The following is a 17,780-nucleotide window of genomic DNA, read 5'->3' on the forward strand; positions in this document are numbered from 1 at the left end:
TGCTAACATGTGAATTGTTGCACAGTGCTATAGATAAAATATCAATAGCTGTCTCACTTTGTTTTGAGCAGCTGGTATTAGAAATGCTGCTGTCGCTGCAAACGTAAGGAGGTTATTTTTAAGTGAGTTCTGTGATTTGAGACTTTTTGCTCTCCTTTGTGGTCATAATAAGCTTGGCTAATGTCAGAGCTTTTTTGCTAAAATTATCTCTCGAGCCATTTTCACTCTCAACACTGTAGTCCTCTATTAAGCATATAATTCACTTTTTTCATCATTCTTTGCTTCCGTGAGATTTTTTGTGATACACTGGTCTGCATTCATTTGCATTTGTCATTTATAAGCCTGGATTTGTAGATGTTCTGAGTCTTTCTGGATTTGTCTGCACTGGGTCCCATTTATTTGCTGTTCCTTCAGATATTGGAAAAGTGAATACTATTTAGGTCACTGTGGTGAGTTGTCTCCAGTGGGGATAACTGAATAGGTTTTCAGTGCATAATGGTATGCAAATAATATACCTCTGCCTCACATGGGAATAGACTAAATATATGCACGAGCTTTCTGTGACCTTAATAGGTTTGTAGGCATCGTAATACACCACGTGGTGCTGTAGCATAGTATCTGATGTACAAATACTTCAACTGTGGTTCAGGACAAAGAAATGTATGAAGTAACTGTGAATTTAGTATGTGATCCACACACCTTGCTGTGTATGGAAGTGTATACCAGCGATACAGCTGATTTACTTTTGTAACATAAGCAGTAGGTTTTAATAATAGTCACCATTAATAAAACAGAAGATGCTTAATGTCTTAAGCTTAGAACATGCTAATGCATTGCATTGGTAGAGTGTCTTCATGCACGATGCAAGATGAAACTGAAAAACATCTAGTAAAATGATAAATAAGTTACTCCATTAGGCTGTTTTTATGTTTATGATGTTTCACATGTAGAAGTACCTTTTAAAAATTTTGCTTCCTTTTAGTTTATTACAGGTTCTGGAGCAATTCAGGAAACAGATGCTGCATTTAAAAAAGCTTTGGTTTAGTGAAGCTTTCTATGCAAGAGAATACATGCTTCCTAAAACTTCCTTTTACTTAAATTAACTTGTATTTCCACTGAGGATGGTTTATATTAAGCACAAAGGGGGGCTTAGCAGTTTAGACTTCCATCAAATAAACTGCAAAACTAAAAAGAGAAGATGCCAAGCCTCACACTCTTGTACTTGAAAGTATTGTGTTCTCTCTAATAGGAACTTGAGATTAGAGAAATTATAAAGGCTTTGCATAAAAACAGGGAGTTAGAATTAATTTTTGCTTAAGCGGGAGAGTGTCAGAAGCCTATTATGGTAATTTTTCAATTTTGTCTTAACTGTTCACACATTTTAAAATAGTTGTATGATTGAGTGGAGGCATAATTGATGTGTTGTGGTTTCTTTTTTTTTTCCTTGGGCCATCATAAAACGTAGCTTAGGTGCACTTAGGCTTGGAAGAAGTAGGTGTGCTAATTAAGTAGAAGAAGATTTTCATATCATAGTGAGAAAATTTGCCTAATGGATTGGAATAGTATTGTAAGAATCTTTCCCCTATTCTTAATTACATCCAAGTACCAAATATCAATATTACATGGAGACAATTAAACCACAAAAACCTTAGTGAGAAAGCGTAATTCCTAGCAGTAGAATTTTGGGGTCGTAGAGACTATCATGTTCATTATTACTATAGTAAACAGTAGCAGTAAAAGTCTACGTTTAAAAAAATGTTACTTAATAACTTTATTCATTGTCTTTTAATGTAAATTAAAAGCTAAAAATATAATGGACTGAAGAGCTACTGCTACATTTATTTGTTAATCTTTATTGAATTAAAAAATTGTAAATCTTGTCTATATCATAACAGCCTATAAAGTGCTAGGGTAGTAATTTAAAATTTATGCTTGACCTAAAATAAGTTTTAGGACTTCCCTAATTAAAGGAAAACTGATTTAGCAAAACCTTTTAATGGTAAATTAAATCACTTTTTCTTTTAGTAAATACAGTATTTAACAGAAGAAATACTGTTCCAGAGTTGCTTTCATTTTGGTGATCAGTTTTGCTGTTCCATAGGAGGAGTCTTTGGTGGAACAAGCTTTGCATTTGGAATGAGACTTACTGGCAAATGTGAAAGTAAGCAATACTCCTAAGTGGTCATTGATTCGTAAGACTTTTGGTTTTATATGCAGAGAAAGGGCCTCTTTCCTAGCTTTCAGCTAATTTTTCTGCAGAAGCCTCTTTGGGCTATGAAAGAGCTGCCTTTGGCATCCCCAAATTATGCCCAACTTGTTCAGAATTTTTCTGGCTTTGCAGTAGAAACTGGTGAAAAGACAGAGATCTGCTGTATTACAGGGATGGGGCGCATTCTGCTTTATCACTTTTCCTGACGCTGCTGAATGTCTTCTGTCAAGACCCACTTTCAGTTTCTCTTAACATGTACCTTAGAGTGGTCTGATTCTTCCTTAGCTCTTCTCTCCCCAAAAGCTGTAAATGGGAACTACCCGACTAAAAGTACAATATGGCTGTGCAGTTTTTGTGAGATGAGGCCTGGATAGGAGGGTCAGCATCCATTCCGGCTGTTAAATTAGTTCTCCAGTTCACAGGTTTCTGGTGTTTTGTTTTTGTGTCCCTGGAATAATAATGCCAGGTGTAAGAAAGCCAAGTGCGTGCATGGATGTGTGTCTGGAGTGGAGGGAAAGGAGGGGATGCTGTTAGATCCTTAGGCAAAGGGCAAAGTATTTCTTAGTCTTTATTCCTTATTTTATTGCTTAATAGTGGTTGCACAGGGCATAGAAACAACATTAGTGTGTGTGTAAGCACATGTGTAATTTGAGTGTAAGACTAAATTCTTGACTTAGTTTGTGTTACCTGTCACTAAATATATGCAACATCAGGACCTTTCTATATAAAGCAGATTACTGAAGTATGTTATAGTAGGTTGTCCAAGATGCAAGATTTAATTCCGTTTTCTCGTGTCAGTTCAGTGTTCTGTAACCTTTTCATTTCTCACATAACCTTGTACAGTTTTTATTAATCATTACTTTTTTATTGTTTACACATGAAAGCTTCTCTGATAGACAGTGTTTATTTAAATGATATTTCAGTGAGTAGTAAAATTAGCAGTAACAGTTTTGCTAGGTTTTTTCTTCTATCTACTATATTTCTTCTGAGCTTATGCAGCATGAAAAGTAGCTGTTACCAATAAGCTCACATTGATAAGGAAAACATATAAATGTTACCAATCTTAGCTTGACATCTTTTGCAGTGCTGTGATGGCAGATACCTTTCTGAACACTTCTCCTCAGGTGAAGGCACTGTTAGCTCCAAATATATTCACACATTTATCCCACTTAACCGTGTAAACTTAGTGAGGTGTTATTGGTGATTTTTTTGTGTTAAGTTAATTATATTTTGTTTACCCTTCAATAGCGTGCTGTGAGGAGCACGGCAGTGTAACTGAGAAGTTCTTGACAGGCCTGATGAATGGCCGGAGAGAGAGATATTGGCAGGCTGCTCTCTAGTGCTCTGTCTAGAATTGTTTTCCTAAATAATTCAGAGGGTTGAAATTTGATGAAATCATTTCCATTTGAAGAATGAATGAAAGGGGTAAATGAATGAAGACTCGAGTAACGGAGCAGTTGTGTTCATACTGTTGGATAGACAAGACAGCATCCCACATCGTTGTTCCTGCACAAATTCTTTGCATGAGGTTGTGATTCAGCTTTGTGCAAGTGATTACTTCTGTGGTGACTGGCTTTCTTGCTCGGTTTGTGGCACCCTGCTGTAGCCAGCTCTCTCCTCCCCTCAGCCTCCCCCCAGAGTGAGAGGCCCCACACATTGATAGCTGTCTCCTCTGGCTCAGTGTTCCTGGAGAAGCCCGGCTGCAGCGGTGGGGCTCTCTGAATTAGTGAGTGGTCGCATATTTTCGGGAGGGAGTGCTTAACACAAAAGACCATCTACAAATACATGGCTGACAAACAGATGATGAGTAGTACTTACAGGGTGACAACAGCGTGACAACATGACATCAGTAGGGCAGTAACCTGTGGTTAGTTTAGATGGTAGGCAGGAAAGGTGCAACTGGTTTGCCACTAGGTAAGACCATCTGTGGTTCTATCTTTAAGGACTTACCCTTTTGGAAAGATGTCGATACTGTACGTATTACATGTTGTAGTCTGGGAGGGTGTACACTCAGCTACACTCATTCATTGTTCCAGAAAGATGGTCTTTGTTGAGCCCCACGTAGCATTCAACTGACGAACCTAGTGTCATGCAAATGTCATGTGGGAACAGTGAATATTTATGATACTATAAATCTGCCATTCTTTCTTAATGGCAGCTGCCTACAAAAACTCTTTGCAGGAATGGATCTGCTCTCTGGAACTCCTTGTTCTTTGACATACGAAGCGTAACAGAAATGGCTTTCTGATGTAGGTGTAATTATGTGCAACCACTAAATAAGTGCCGGTATTACTGCTGTGTCTATGCTTTATGATTTGTTTTTGAGCAAACAATTGTATAGCAGCTAGAGTAGCCGAGAGTATTAGGTTGATACTTCAGGATAGTTCTTTTTCCTTTTCCTTTTTTTCTGCTTACATAGAGAGTAAACATAAACTTGGGTGAGAATACTTGTCTGGCATGTGAGTGCAAAACTACTGAATACAACAATAGCCTTTAAAAGCTGGATGGTGGTGGGGAACAAACTGATCTATCACCAGCTGTAGTACACTGGTTTCTCACTGAAAATGAAAATGTTTTGCAATAAAAACACAGCCATATTTGATCTTGCTCATATAAATGTGCAGGCACCTTTTGCCTCAGCCCTGCTTCTCCCTCCCTCCCTCCATTTTTTCATGCCAGCCTCTTAAATCTAATGCTGTTTTGAGTTGTGCAAGCTGGAGCTAGAAAATGTGGAGCTCTTCTGCATGCACGTATAATGTAGCACACGGCTCAGGGCAAAGGAGTACTATTTAAATTGTAGTTGTAGAGATTTAAAAAAATGAGCAGTAAAAACTACATGAATAAGGAATATTTATTTGGATTGCAGTTTCTTAAAATGTAACTGTTGAAATATTTGATTAGATCTTGTACTCAGTATGGCATATTGAGTATAAGATCTAATGTTGTCTAACATCTGTTGTTAATACAGCCTGTCACCTGGAAATAAATGAATAGATACTCATGGGATATCCAGAAAAAAATGTGTGGTTAGAAGCGTCACTACTACTTTGAAAGGAATAGCATAGTAATTTATGAACATTATGGTTTCTCCATATAAACAGAAACAACTTTGTTTGAATTTGAATGTTCAAAATTATACTTCATAATGGAAGTTCTAAGGCATACAATTAATTTTACGAGATTAAGAAAAAAACCTGCCTCAGAGAATATTGATTTAAAAGCATTTGAATGGACTCACCTTGTGGTCCAGAGAGACGCTATGGGAAATCCAAGTTAGATTTCCAAGGAGGAAGCGGGAGTGCTGTGCTCCTTAGAAAGGCTGGGCTGGGTGAGGCTGGCACTTGGAGTAATCATCCCCGACTGAAACAGGTAGGAGCCCATGCGTGTGGGGCATGGGCACCCACAAGCCCATACTGCCTTGTCTCTGCAGAGCTGAGAGGTTGGTTCTGGTTCTGCTCCCACTGGCAACACGACATTGTATTTGTATGAACAAGATCTGCACTGTAGAAGACTTTGAGATAATCTTTTCCCAGGGGAAAGTAAGCAGTGCATGTTGCTTGGAAAAACAGTGCTCTGGGAATAGCTTGGCCCTATTTACACAATTGTATTTTTGTGAATACAAAATATCTTTGTTCCTCTAGCAGCCTCTACACACGCTTTTCACCTCCTTTGTTCTTTGCAGCTGCTTTTCTGTCTGCTTAACCCAAAGTTTCGGTAGCAGTAAGTGAGTTGCTTTTATATCTGATCATTTTTAGAGGTCCTCTCCACTGAGGTCTGCCTTGCTAGTGCGTATTTTTGTTGTTTTCTGACCCCCTCCAGTGTAAGGACCTCAAGAAGTTCATCTTTCCATTTGTGGCATGGCACTGTGCACTGAATGCCTTTAGTCTTGTTTTTGCTAATAATCCTCTTCTTGTTTAAATTAATTAAATATAAACATATTTAAAAAGAAGGATGCTTCTCAAAGTAGTAATTTTGAATACCAAGTCTACTTAATTAAGCTGCTCATCTTCTATTTTTGCATGCTTCAGTTGGCACGAAGCTTTCTGTTTGCAAATGTAATTCATATATTTGCTGTGGACTTAGGTGCCCTCTTGTGAAAAATCACGATCGTGGCTTCATATAAGAGTATGAATTCGATTAAAATATAAAAAACAATTTGCTTAATTTACCTTAAATAGGTGTAGTTGGTTTTTTTTTTTCTAAATACAACTTTACATTGTAACTTTTTTCATCTCCACCCTAAAGCATACATGAGTTCCATAATGTAACTCACTGGTAGCTGAGCAGGTAAGAGCTCAGCCCTTGTACCTCAGCAGAGGTAAGGCCTCTGCTGTGCCGGTCTATGGAAGATAGATACGAATGGTTACTGCTGCCATACAGAGATGTGTTTGTTAGCTTTGGGTGTAGCAAATCACACGCCGTGGTTTGGAGGCCCCCTCGTACAATCCCTGTTGTGTTTGCCAGGCGGGCATCATTCATCTGAGTGCTGGCTTGTCTGGGAATTAAACTGCGCTGGGTCCCAGGTGCTGGGAAAGCTCCCTTTGATTAGAAGAAGTATATTATGTATTGTGTCACAGGCTGGAAGATTAATGAATAATTGTTAAACCACTAAAAGCACTTTAGAGTGCTATGAAATGCTGAGAGATAACACTGAAAGTAGAGAATAAGAAGTTCATTTCTAAAAAGCCCTTATAGATTACATATTTTAGAAGGAAATGAAAAACTAAAGCTATCATAACAGTATTGTAGTTTATATTACGGTGATTATACAGTTTTCAAAGTAAATACTTAAAATGCAGTTGTTGGTATTGATATGTTAATTTAGTTTAACTGCTGTTCTTTCCTGTATCCTTTGTGAGTTTTTGTTGTTGATGAGTGAACTTTGGTCGTTATTTTATTAATATTGGAGATATCAGTAATCATGGCACTGTGGTTAATAACTACAAACTGGGAGATTAGACAAAAGTGCTTTAAATTGTTTTGCAGATTAACAGGCACCATTTATGTTGGAGTTCTCTTATGACTTTAATCTTGCTGTGGGCACAAAAGAGGATTAAACTATTACTAGATGGCTGGAGTTATTTGATTTCCCCCACTCCCCTGCGAGGACCCCAAATCCAACCTGTAACTGACAAATTAGAAGTGCATACTTCCACTAGAAGCTTTGAGGACATACTTTATGCTGTGATTTGCTTGTGATACATATAAATTCATTCTGAAATTAAACTTTGTTGTGTGCTTTGTCATAAGAATTGAGAAGATTACCCAGTTTGAAATTTTAAATTGCAAGTAAGCCTGAATTATTACAGAGTGCCTCTAGGAAATATATAACGTGCTATTGGAACAGTGCACTGCATAGCAGAATTTGGCCTTTCCAAGGATTTTTTTTGTCCTTCAGTTTGAGATCAGTGTTTTTTTTCTGAGATGAGAAGCAGGCGGGTTGTTTCAGTTTTGGATCTGAGGTTGGCCTTGGATTTCAAAGACCTGTTTTGAAATGTGGATCTTTCTTATTTCAGATTTCAATACTGGTCTTCAACACAGACCCTAACATCAAATTAGGTATCTTGAGAAACAAGAAAGAAAACCTTTAGTATTGCAATGGAAGAAATAGAAACGTCTATTTAAATGGAGAATGACCAAGAAGAAAACTTGGAAATTTACACCCCAGAATACATAAAATTCACCCCAATGATCTAATAATGACAGCGAGCACTGCACAGACAAGCATGCTTCACTTCCCTGCGAGCGCTTGCTGACCCCCAAGACTAGTAGAAGTGGAGAACTCCACAGAGGGGTGTGCACAGGATTTCCCTCCAGTGCCATAGCTGCTGCTGTCTGCCAGGCAGCCCCAGAATCCTGGGTGATATTTTATACCACGTGTGCTGCAATAAATAGGCCAAAACTGGGTCTAGGGCACGCTGCACTGAAACTCCGGAGAGGATTAAGCTGGGGTTAGTTTGAAATACGATAGCTGCCACTTTAATGGACTCGTTGGAACACAGCACTTCTAATGTTTTATTTTTGTGCAGTTACATATGGATATTTTGTACTTGTGATACAAACACACACCATCTGCCTCAGGTTGGGGAGAACATCCCCCATAACAAGGATGATGTGCACGTTCATTTTTAAGGTTTTGCCCACCTTCTTAAAGCCCTGTTTGGAATAGGATGCTGGAGGAGACTGAAGAATTTGCGTATCCCTTTTCCGTTTGGGAATTACTACATTCCTGACTGTATGCACTGCTTTCTCTACTGCTACCATCCAAATGTGGATTCTGAGTTTAACCCAAAGCTTTCTGTACCAATATTTTTGTCCTTATTGAGGACACTAATGCAAAGGGAGTTCTGTTGGAAGAGGACTGTAGGGTTGGATTATAATGACATTTAACACAGTGTTTTCCACGTGAAATGTTAATACGTGATGTTTTAAATCTTATTTCTGTTCTGATGTAACATTTTAAAATTAAACCATTCTTAATCTAATTACCGCTTCAACTTTAATACTTTTTTATTATTTTCTGCATAAAACTCATTTTAATTGGAGTAACAAGTATTGCATGTTTTATGAAACACCTTCATTGAAAGTCTTGAATACTTTCCATTCAGGTCCCTACAGACCCATCCAGTTTGAAAATACACTGTTTTATCCTCTCCTTAATTACAGTACTTGGAACAACTCTCTGTTAACTGTTTTTAAGTTCCACAGGATAATGAGTCTACCAGAACTAGAGAGCGTACAACAGAAAACTGCTCACAGGAGGAAGCTTGCTGTTGCTTAGCTACCTATCTTTTTAATTTGGAATCTCCAGCAATTCGATAATGACTAGCCCTTAAGCTGCTAAATGTATTTGTTCATGACACAGTGTAGCATTTTATATGTGCATTTCACCTATGTGTTACTGCTGTTGTTGTAGGGATAAAGAGGGCGTTTATAATGGGGTTGTATTGTGGCATACATCACAAAACCTAAATACGTCAGTTACATAAGCAGTACTTGGTATACTAAGTTCTTAGGTGGGTACTACAACAATGAAATTCAGAATAACTTGAGCCAAAAGAGCTATTGCCTCCGCTCCTCCAGATCAGTCCCAAATATGAGAAAGTTATGCATAATTTTTAAGTACTGCAACCAATCTGTAGTCTTTTAATAGTACACATTCTCACATCAATTTAGGGATAATAAAGATACATAATTAATTGCAAATTAAAATACTGCAACACTTAACATTTTTTTGTCCATTTAGCATTTTCTCACAAGTGAGAAAATGCCTGACTTTCAAAACTTGCCTGACTTTCACAGAAATTTGCTGGAATAAGACTCTGAACTAGGCAATGCTCATAGGATGAATACTGAATTTTTTTTTTAGGAATCTGGGAAAAACTTTGTATTCGCTAATGCTTTCTGATCAATCCTAAAATTTATATAAAGGGACAGTTTATCTCGGGATTGCTTATGGCCACAGAACTGGTATAAGCATAGAAAGAAATTCTGTCTTTTCTAAAACTTTTTCCAGTATGTGGATCTAAAAAGAAAACTTCTTCATTTGCTATTAAAGTGATTCTTTCCTACCTTAATAGTTTTTCCCGTTAGGAGAGATCTCTGTGAGTCTTCCCTGGCTGCCTGCACAAAATAGTCAAAGCAGCTTCTGCAGCAATACAGTTGAGACTCACATATGTTTATAGAAGGGCATCCCGCCTTGGCCTCTGGCTTCATTATGCAACACTGCTGGCGTAGCTGTGACAGCTCGGAGTGATGCCGTGCTTCCTCGCTGACGCAGGTACACTGGCAGCGCTTTTGGTAGCGACACCACTGTGCCAAGAGGAAAGAATTGTTGGGTCTGCTATTACAACGGTGCTGGCTGAAAGCTCTCTGTCAGCCTATGTTACAAGTACAATTTGCTGACATAATTTATGGAAGCAGCAACTCCGTCTTACGCGTAGATGGGTGTGATTCACACGTGCGAAATGCAGCTTTTTGTAAAGGAACTTCAGTGCTGTTTGCCGCTTAGCTGACGTGCCCAGCTGGACAAAGATTTGTTATTTAAGTTTTCTATGTTATATTTGTTATGATTTTAGAAGGATGAACTTGTCAATTTGACAGCTAATTACGTTTTTAACTCGGTGATGAACTTTCTTGGGAATCTATGATCAAGTTAATTTAAAGAAAATTACGTGTTTCAGCTCTTACAGGTATACTTTGTAGGTTTAAACACGAATCTGTGTAATCCCATTTTAGGTATTCATAATACCTAAAGATGTCTGTATGCCCCTAGTGGAAAATATCGGCATATTTCAATATAATTTTGTGCTCAATTAACCTCACTATTGACTTACAGATGCACAATAGAGTTGCATCTCTGCCCTTTTATTGTGGCTTAATATTTATGTGCAGATTTCAGTTTCTGGGTCTGTAAATCTTTCTCATTAAGATAATTTATTTTTAAGATGACTAAGTATGTAGCTTTTGTATAGCCTCATATGTATTTTTTGTCATGCCTTCATGTTTTTAATCCTTCACATTTTAGCATTGCATCCCATGGCTTTAAACCAACTATATGTATGTCCTTGATTTCCCAGCACGGAGCCACCGCTGCACTGGCCTCCATTTGCTTGCTGAATCCCATGGAGGCTTCAGTACATGGCATGACAAAATGTAAAACCATACTCATAGATCACCTTATAAATATTTATTCATATAAATTCTTTAAAGAAAATTAAATTACGTGTTCTATACAAAATAGGAGAGAGAGGCTTTTAGTGTCACTGACTGCAAATTGAAGTCATTTGTCTAGAAGGGTCAGGTGCCACTTTGTGGTAAGGAATTTGTCTGAGATCCAAGAAGGAAAAGATTGATAGTACAAAGAGATTGATGAAACAGGCACTGCAATATGCATACGAAGTTACGGCTTAATTAGGAGGATTTAAACAAGAAAGTTCCTTTGTGTGGAGAAGTGTCGCGTGCCGTTACTTTCAGAAGCGAGGTGTGCTGGCAGCCTTTTTGAACATGCAGAGTTGATTTTCTGAGATGTTTATATGGAGATGTGTGGTTGCAAATATCGGCAAGGTGGCAGATTACCAACAGCACGTACACTGCAGGTGATGAGTGCTTCTTAGGAAATTGAGTGGTTTGCAAATATAGACACCATCTCTGCTTGTATCTTTGGTTTTGTTGTTGTTGATGTAAATTATAATGCTGGTTCTGTGATTCCTGTATCAGAGTAAAATCAGTAATATTTCAGAGTGCCAAGTTCTTCGGGTGTCTCAGGCAACATGGCTATTTGTTATACTTTTTAATGACAAGCATGGTACTTAAAGAAAAATCCTAAAGCCAGAACTATGTAGCTTAGAAAATGGGAGCTGAGCAATCAACAAACATTGTTTTCCTGTTGATAGGAAAGCTGTTTTGAAAGAACAGACGCTGCAAACTGTTCCTTATTGCATTAAAGTTCACCAGCCACCTGGTACATTTAGTGGAGAATGACAAGCTTCTGTACGCAGATTCATGCAGAAATTGAAACAGTACCATCTTTTGTAATAGTTATTCACATGGCAGAAAAAGAATTTTAAATTTGACTTAAATGCAACAAACCCAAAATACTCTCTGTGCCCCTTGTGTCTCATTCTATACAAGGACAAAATAGTGCAAGTCTTTCAGCAAGGCAGGAATAAAAGCTCAGCAAGCACTTCAGTATTTATTGTTTTAATAGTAAATCATCTCTGTCTGCCCAGAAGATCTGTAAAACATACCTGCTGAGGGCAAGAGTACGCACAGGCATGAGGGACTGAGTTATACTTCTAAATACTGTAATTCTGGTATTTTTGTCATGATATTCTTAACTAAAATTTTGCATTCATATAGCTTCATCTTATTCTTAGCCCCAGAGACAGATCTTGGGGCACATAGCAGCTCTTATCTTCTACAATCCATTTCTCACTGAATATGGAGTATCTGAATTTTTTTTAAATAAGAGGAGGAAGAGGACAGACAAGTTTTATCTTGTCTTACTGCTAAGTGTGAGATAGAAAAGGCCTTAACAAATTGCAGTGTATTGCTTTTTACTGAAGATGAAAAAATTGTTGAAGGGACAGGTATGTGAGTTGCAGAATATATTTCTACATTAAGGAAAGGCAGTTAGACTCAATGAGGCCCCTGGGAAATGTGATTGACATTAAAAACAATCCTATTTTGTTTTATGATATTCCTGTAATAATGAATCTTAGCTTCTTATGTGGTTAGATATCTGTTTATTCATATAATTCTGAGTACAAAAGGAGCTGTAGAAAACATTCTAGGTAGTGGAAAAACACCACTGTCTTTTCTCTTTCACATTTTCACTTGTAGGAACTGTTTTTCATACTCACAGCATTTTTCTCTTGTATTAACATGAGACCAGATATGAGAAATTTTGTCCAAGTAAATGAGTTTGAACATGTCCCGACACGCACCGTCAAAGTGGTGTCTCAGGCACAGTTCTAGTGGCCTTTTTGTGGTACTTAACCTCCTTGCTTGAGTGGCAGCTCACCTCCCATCAGCCTTTCCACCACATCAAGAAGAAAGATGCTTCTACTTTATGAAGAAATACAGCTTATTGGTATTTTTCTCTACTGCAAGGATTTTATTTTTTTGCACTTGATAAGCACAGTGCCTGTTTAATGTGAAAACTAAGTACAAATTCTTTGTTTTTCTCTTTTTGTTTGGTTTTTCTTTTTTTCAGAAACCAAAACAAAAGGACTGGCATCCTCCTGGAGGATTTATTTTAGGACTCTGGGCGTTAATCATCATGGTTTTCTTCAAAACATATGGAATCAAGCACATGAAACACATCTTCTGAATTCGAGCAAGCAAGATGATTGCATTGACTGCTACTTTGGATTCATTGGTGTCATCTGAGTTTGCTGTATGTGTACTATGGTTGTAGTGAAAAACTGTTGAGATCTCGCTGCTAAAGGTTCTTTTGAAGTCATCTCCTCTGCCCCTTTTTCTGAAAAGAGTCTACCAAATGGTTTTAATGTTAGACTTTTTTTTTTTTACTTTGTATTGTTTTAAACAAATTTTAATGCTTTTCTGAGCATTTTTTCTTTCTGGTTAAAAAAGAGGAGGGACCTAAACACAGTAACAGATTTTCTGAGGTTGATAGTGAATTGTAAATGGACAAATTCTTTCCCCCGTACTTCAAAGTAAATCTTAGTAGTAGTCAACCTATCGCTAAAGAACTAGACATCGTGCAGGACATTATTTAAGATGTCATTTTATCAATAAAAACTTAAGCCACTTTGCAGACTTTGGCATGACGTATTGAAAGCTTTCTTCACAAAAATACTCTACAATATATTGATTATTTTTTTTCTTATTCTTTTTTCTTCCCTGTTAAATACAACTCTTAGATCAGTCATTTCACCTTAGGCAGTTTTGAGTCTAGGATTCCATGAGTTGGTGAAACAAAAATATACGATGACATCACTGAATCTACTTCAAAAAATGCCAAAAAAAGTAAAACTACAACTTCACTATGTCCATTAGGAACCCTTCATAGGTGTTGTATTTTCACTCCAGACAATATGGAGTTGGATGCTTTCAGGATTTTCAGTGCACTGGATTTTTGCACAGAAGAAAATAGACTCTCGCATCAGGATGAAAAATATGATAAATTGTACTATTGTATTCTGTAGTTTCTGAGCCCTTGGAAAATGAGCTTTATCACCTAGGTTTTGTAAATTCTGTTTTGGCATATTGATTTGTTCTTCTTGGACACTTACTGATGAATGTATGCTAAAAGGGTTTTGTCTGTATAATGTAATGATATTAGTGAAGAGTAGAGCAAATTTGTGCATGTATAGAAACGAGTCTGTCAGCAAGGAGAAGCTTTTGCAGTATGCTTTTGGAACCTGTTCTCTAGCTTAATCATAATAAAGCTTACATGATGCATACATGGTGTAAATGCTAGATACGCATCTCTAAAAGTTGTTAGGAATTATTTGTAAATACACATAATATCAGAGCCAATACATTTTTCTTAGAATATGGTATTGAGCATTTTCATATTGCACAGAACATACAAATCTGAGTGTGTAAACATTTTTGTCGTCCTTTTTTCTTCTCTTTCAGATTGACGGTGGCATCGTAGCCTCGGGTTAGGGGTAGCGAACTTGTCAGAGAGCTGTGTGTATACACTGACTGGGCAGGCTACAGAGAAGGCAGCCGCTGAGGCTTCCAGCTGTTTCTAAGGGCTGATGCCAGAGAACAATAAAAACAGCAGTGTAGTACATCTCTTGAGTATTAAAACCTTTTTTTTTCTCCATACATCTTCTAGGCTTGGAGAGGATAAAGACACAAAGTGATCCATTATCAGGAGGTAAACACTTGCCTGCTACACCTCTTCATTGCACTTTTTGGTGAACAGCAGGTATTTTTTTCAATAGCATGTGCTAAGCACCAGGAATAGGAATTAATCTGTATTTAAAACAAAAGCATTCCTACACCACTGTCCTTATAGTTCTGTAAACTGATATTCTGTGATAAATAATACTAGAGAGTTCTTACCAGTTTGCTGATGAGAAGTTTTTGTATAACTGATGGACTGGTATCCCCTGCCAACAACAATGCAACTTAACATGAAAGACGAAAGCTCTGCTGAAAGTGAGGGAGGAGTTGAGCAGGTCTGAGCAGCATTCCTAGTCCTGGATCTCTGGATCTCTTCACAATGTGTTGGGTTTGGGGGTTGGTTTTTTGGATGGCACCCTTCATAAGCAATGACTTCATATCCAAAATCTGATACAATGGTGACTTTTCTTAAAATTGGAACACCCCCCCCCCCGCCCCCCCAGCTATTTCTAATGCAACAATCAACTAAGATCTGTTGTAGACAGACTGTATAGAAATGTGTAGAGACACTATAGGAATGTATAGAGATGGTATAGAAATGAATCCTACAGAATTTCTTAGAGGATTTTGCTTAGTTTTCATTTTTTAATCCAGCCTTTGATACTCTTTTTCAATTATAATGAATATTTTTAATCAAATATTTATTTCATAGGCAAGTTTTGTCACACTTTAGAAAGTGGCTAAAGTGAAGTTGATAGAGCTTTGTGTCTTGCTTCAGTTGCAATTACACTTACTCAGACTCCTCAGGCCTTATTCAAATTTTCTCTGCCTCTTTCAGCCACCTTTTGCAGGAAGTGACAGATAGAAACATCTGCAGAACTCAGCTGAATTTTGCAAGTAGCAGAAGATACCAAAGATGCTGTCTTTTAAAAATCTTATCTGCTTGGGGAAAAGGAGGCAATTAGGTGGGTTATTAAAATGCAATTTATGAATAGAAGCGCTCAGTAAGTGTGCCTGTGAAGGTGATTAAATTGAAGTGAGAACAACAATTTGACTGGAATGCAGCAAACTGTGCTTCGGGCATTTCTAACATTTTTATATGCACAAAGTGAGGAGTTGAAATAGCCCGTTCTCAGAGTCGCCATAAAGTTGCCTGTGCTATGCTTATGAGACAGTATTTTCTATACTGTGATAACTTTTATTCCTTGAATAGTTATAGTCTGAAAGCAAGTATAGAAATGTCACAGAATTGTCTGTAAATGTGTTTTGTTTGTTTATTTGAAGTTAGTAATCCTTTCATTTTCCCTGAGAGCCCTTCAAACTCCGTTTGGGATCTGGGCTCTGGGAACCAGCCAGGTCATTCTCACTCACAGACCATTTGTGTTTTGCAGGCCAAACAATGTGCTTGTGCAGTATAGATGCTTCCTCCGTTGTGCACAGATGATCTTTTTAGTGGAATCCAGAAAACAAGCCAGATGGCAGTTTCTTGATGTTTCTTTGCATAGAAACTTCTGGAGCAGAATTGAATTTCAGCATTTTGTGAGTCTGCATAGATAGGTCTGTGAACCAAGCATGCCCATGCTTGCAAAATTTTGTACGTTTGTGTCTGCACCCTGTACTATGTAACTGCATCGACAAGTCTTGCAATGGGTTTCATAGACATTGTTTAGAATACTCATGGATGATAAAAATGAAACAAGTAGTTTCATTTCAGTTTTTCAGCTCTCTTTCAGGATCACATACTGAAATGCATTACTGTTACTGAACTGAAGAAATGGTAAGTTAACAGTAGGGTTATACTTACATACACATTCTCTCATGTCTCTGCACTTCATTTGATTTCTGAACTGTCTATGGAATGCCGTATACATTGGAGAATGCTGCTTGTATGACCATGCCCAAACGTTTACACAAATGTATGACTGTCAGCTACACTTCCGTAACAGACTGAAAAGTGAGATTCCCACAAAAATCAGTGGAGAAAGAAGCCTGAGCAGTGATGAGACAATCAGCGTTTCACTGGTCTATGCCAGCTGAATCTTTTTATATTTATGTGACTGTCACCATGAAATGCTGTCGTCTTAGCATAAGCAAAGATCATAGACTGTTCAAAAGTTTCTTTACAAATAGCGTTAGCGACAGTGTATCTCTTCTGGGCTCTTTTTTTTTTTTTTTTTTTTCCCCTCTGGGTCAGTTGTTTTTTCCCCCTAAAAGCTGGTCTCCGTTATTGATTACAGAAAAGCAAATGTAATCTGGTTCTAATTCTGTTGCTGAGTGTCTGCAAATTGAGCCCATTTCCATCTCTTGTTTCAGCAGTCAGGGATTTCCATTCTCTGGTACCACATCCACGAAACATACTGGAAGTGAATGGATCTCGTGATCTAATGTGCCTTCAGACAGGCATCATTGCGTGCTAAAGTAGGGCTGAGTTGCACATAGTACTAAACCAGTGATTTGTGAAGGAGCAAAGACCAGATTCAGCTGTGAATTTATCATGGGTGGAGAGGATTTGCAAAATGATAAGGACAGGGAGATGATGTACTGTAGTCCTGTAAGAGAGATTTGAAGGACTAACTGTCCCACTGAGCCAGACAAGCGAAGTCTGCAGCCCTGGCATTTCTGATAACCAACAGCATGTCATCCAGGTGTTTTTTGAAGCTTGAGAGCTGCTACTTTCTCTTCTCTGATGGATGCTTAGAGGGAAGGAATAAAAAGACGTTTCTGGTCTGAAGACTTCCAAAAACTGAGCTAATTACCCCTTCAGTATAGATGGGGGAATGAGATTCTGCCAGTTGCTGGTAAATAGTTAATTTGGTCCAGTACTTTGTTGTGTTGTGAACTGAAAAGCTTCTACAAGTTCAGGATTATTTGGACTTGATAAAAATAGATGAAGTGGAAGGCAATTCACGAAGCGAGAATGGTGTATTTCACAGAGTCTGTGGCATTTGGAGAGAAGACAACCTTTGTATATGGTACAATCTGGGGACAAAGATTGGGGGCGGCAGAAAACTTGGTGTCCCTGTGTACAGATCTTCCAGCTCTGTATCAGAGAGCTGTGTGTGACCTGGTAGAATTTTATCATGCTTCCAGACTAATTCACCTTTGGACTGAGGACAAGCATAAAACATTTCACCCAAGAGACTAATCTATCCGTAAAGTTATGAACTACAGAAAATAGCAGTGTATATAATGAAAGTGTCTTCTCAGCCATCTAGCTATGTTCCCCTGGAATATGAAGATCAAAGTC

The 17,780-nt window shown here is 37.9% G+C and overlaps 1 protein-coding gene across 2 annotated transcripts in view; it reads left to right on the top strand.

Moving 5' to 3' along the window:
- PIGK (phosphatidylinositol glycan anchor biosynthesis class K) overlaps positions 1 to 14,564 on the top strand; it is a 73,235-nt gene extending 58,671 nt beyond the window's left edge. The window contains exons 11-12 of one of the 2 annotated variants that reach the window (XR_007766851.1): positions 12,927 to 13,109; positions 14,523 to 14,564. Coding sequence is in view for 1 of the 2 variants with exons in the window: in XM_050900898.1 (XP_050756855.1) it covers positions 12,927 to 13,043 (117 nt within the window). In the remaining variant the exon portion in view is untranslated. Of the gene's footprint in view, positions 1 to 12,926; positions 14,254 to 14,522 lie in introns of those variants that run through there. The other variant, XM_050900898.1, reaches the window with a different exon arrangement.
- Positions 14,565 to 17,780: the final 3,216 nt, after the last annotated feature.

The sequence above is a fragment of the Gymnogyps californianus genome, chromosome 8, assembly GCF_018139145.2.
Source record: "Gymnogyps californianus isolate 813 chromosome 8, ASM1813914v2, whole genome shotgun sequence".
NCBI classification, from domain to species: Eukaryota; Metazoa; Chordata; class Aves; order Accipitriformes; family Cathartidae; genus Gymnogyps; species Gymnogyps californianus.